The sequence below is a fragment of the Frieseomelitta varia genome, unplaced genomic scaffold (genome assembly GCF_011392965.1).
Source record: "Frieseomelitta varia isolate USP_RPSP 00005682 unplaced genomic scaffold, Fvar_1.2 scaffold_773, whole genome shotgun sequence".
Taxonomy (NCBI): domain Eukaryota; kingdom Metazoa; phylum Arthropoda; class Insecta; order Hymenoptera; family Apidae; genus Frieseomelitta; species Frieseomelitta varia.
This window is the reverse complement of record NW_025110560.1, coordinates 3,014-5,593: the sequence shown is the minus strand read 5'-3', so window position 1 is coordinate 5,593 and position 2,580 is coordinate 3,014. Positions and strand designations below refer to the sequence as shown.

At 32.2% G+C, this 2,580-nt stretch overlaps 1 protein-coding gene across 1 annotated transcript; it reads right to left on the bottom strand.

Moving 5' to 3' along the window:
* Window positions 1-1,200: 1,200 nt before the first annotated feature.
* On the bottom strand, window positions 1,201-2,208 carry LOC122535802 (segmentation protein paired-like; the record flags this gene model as incomplete). The annotated part of the gene is made up of 2 exons (XM_043667629.1): window positions 1,201-1,537; window positions 2,028-2,208. Coding segments are annotated over 2 exons (518 nt in total), but the record flags the coding sequence as incomplete, so codon positions are not given.
* Between the last annotated feature and the right edge of the window lie 372 nt (window positions 2,209-2,580).

Genomic DNA, 2,580 nt, shown 5'->3' with positions numbered 1-2,580 from the left:
ATCGAAAGGAGAGAAGTTTTTGTCAAAGCGATCGGAAGGGGAATACACCGTGTTTAACGTGCAATTTCCCGATGCGATGCCGACACATTATTAAAGAAATTATATCCAATTTAAATGTGGAATTGCAAAAATTCGCCGAACGATCATAATATTGAGCATCTTGCTAGTAACATCTTTTCTGTTTGGATCGACGTGATTGGTACCGATCTTTAAGTTAACGCGTTCGAAGTGTTTTTAAAAATAACACGGACGCACGAACATCATAAATGTAATTTAAGTATAAGTCGATTGAACAGTTAGTTTAATAAATAGCGGTATTTATTTAAATAGTGCTATTTAAATAAATAGCAGTATTTTTAACCCTTTAAGCTCACATTTATTGCCTGGCGTAAACGTAATACCACGTATCTGAATGTTACGAATAATTATACTGTGCAGGTCGCCGTTACATCGATTTCGTCGTACGTGATTCAAAATCAAATATCGACGTCACACAGAAACTAGAAAATAAGGCTCTCAGAACAGTAACATCAGCCCCATGGTATGTTAATAATGATCTCCAAGGATCTCCGAATGAAACATGTACTAGTTAAACAAATTGCTATGTCCCACAAACAGAAGCTAGTCAATCATCCCAATGAGCTAGTTACTTTTCTCATTAATAATGAAGGGGAAATCAGAAGGCTCAAAAGAATGAAACCATTAGATTCCCCTAATTGTTAATCGTTATACTGAAGGAACATCACACATACCAGATTATATCAAATCTACTGACTGGCCCAAAACAAAGGTCAGTTGATGTATTATTAAATTAGAAGAAAAAGAAAAATTATACGAATAAAAATTTGAGTTCCTTTTCGAATAATAACATTTTTATACAAACGTTAAACATTTATTTTGAAGCGTGTCCATTTTCCACTGTTTCGAGATATTGAAAGTATTTTAATTGTATTCGTATTGTACACGTAAGAATATTCTTTAATATACATTCAATATTATAAAATATCACAATCGACGTGTAATTTTATATAATTTTCTATTTTCAAGATCTATGATGCACAGTGTAAATTTATTTTCCTCAAGAAATGAACGATCCACCATTCGATAATGAAACGAACTTTCTCAAAAGTTCAAGCGAGTCCTTAAGGGGGATTAACATAATCTCAAGTATTAGCAAGGGGCTGTATCTTTCGCAGAAGATTAATTGGCGAGTGAATTTCGCTGGATGAAAAATCGAAGACAAGACTTACTCTCAACTTTGGTGTCGTCGTCGGAATCGCGACCTCTGAGAAGCCTCGAGATCGCGGAGACGCTGGGAGCGCTGGTTCTATCACAGATTCCTTCTTTGATCAGTCTATCGCGAATCTCCCACGAGAATATTCCCGGATTATCACGTTTGTATTCCTCGATTCTAGCCTCCACTTCCGGTGTGGCAACTCTGGGCTTACTACCTCCGATCACTCCTGGCCTGATACTTCCTGTTTCCTGGTATCGATTTAAAATCTTCGAAACGCATCCATGGGACACCCTCAATTGCCTGAATAATCGTTTGAACAAACGAAACTATATTATTAGTTAAATACTTAAAACTTGAAAAATAAAATTTCAAGTTTTAAGTATTTAACTAATAATATAGTTTCTTTGTAGAAAGCAACAGTAAGGTTAAATTAGAATCAACTAATGGCATTTCGTATTTTAGTTTCTTTAAATTTCATACAATTATAGAATAATACGTGGAAGACGTAGTGATAAAAAAAAAAAAAAGAAAAAAAATGTTAACTGAATAGTTGGAATTTCTCTTTGTATCAAAAGCCGGAATATAGTAGCACAAATTAATCGAGAAGAATTAGAAATTAAATGTTGACGCAACGTTGATATAAAATTAGATATTAGAAATTAAAAAATTAGAGTAAAATAAGATAAAATAGATAAATTATAACAAGTTAAATATTTCGAGAGAAATTTTATATATTCTTTGAGGATTTGATTTAAGCAAAGTAAAGTTTTAAGATTGTCAAGATGTTTACCTTGAAATAACGCAAGGCCTAACGCCAGCAGCTGCCAGTTCAACAATTTTTAGCCGAATGTGATTCGGCAATGGTCTCCCGTTTATAAAGACACCACCGAGCTGATTGATACGTCCTTGACCAGGTATCGACCCCAACTCTGTTACAAAGAAAATAAAAATGAAGTCTGAAGTTTTACAGTCTGTAAAAAATTCACATAAAATTATTCTACGTTATACATGTTTCTAATCTATTGGATCAAATAAAATCTCGATAAATTTTATATATATATATTAAATAAACTAGAATACTAGAAGATCACTATAGATAGTAAATTATGGATTTTTATGCAATAAGAATGATGAAATAAGATTTTGCAAAATTATGATATATTAAATAGGCTAAAAGTAAACTATCGATTTTTATGCATTCGCAATTAATATAAAAATTTTATATTAAAATTCTCGTCAATATATCCGCTAATTTTCATTTCAGTTCATTTTCGATAGTACTGTTCTCTACATTATACATCTTACGTCGTATAAAAGAGTTTGTACCTTGTACAAATAAATAA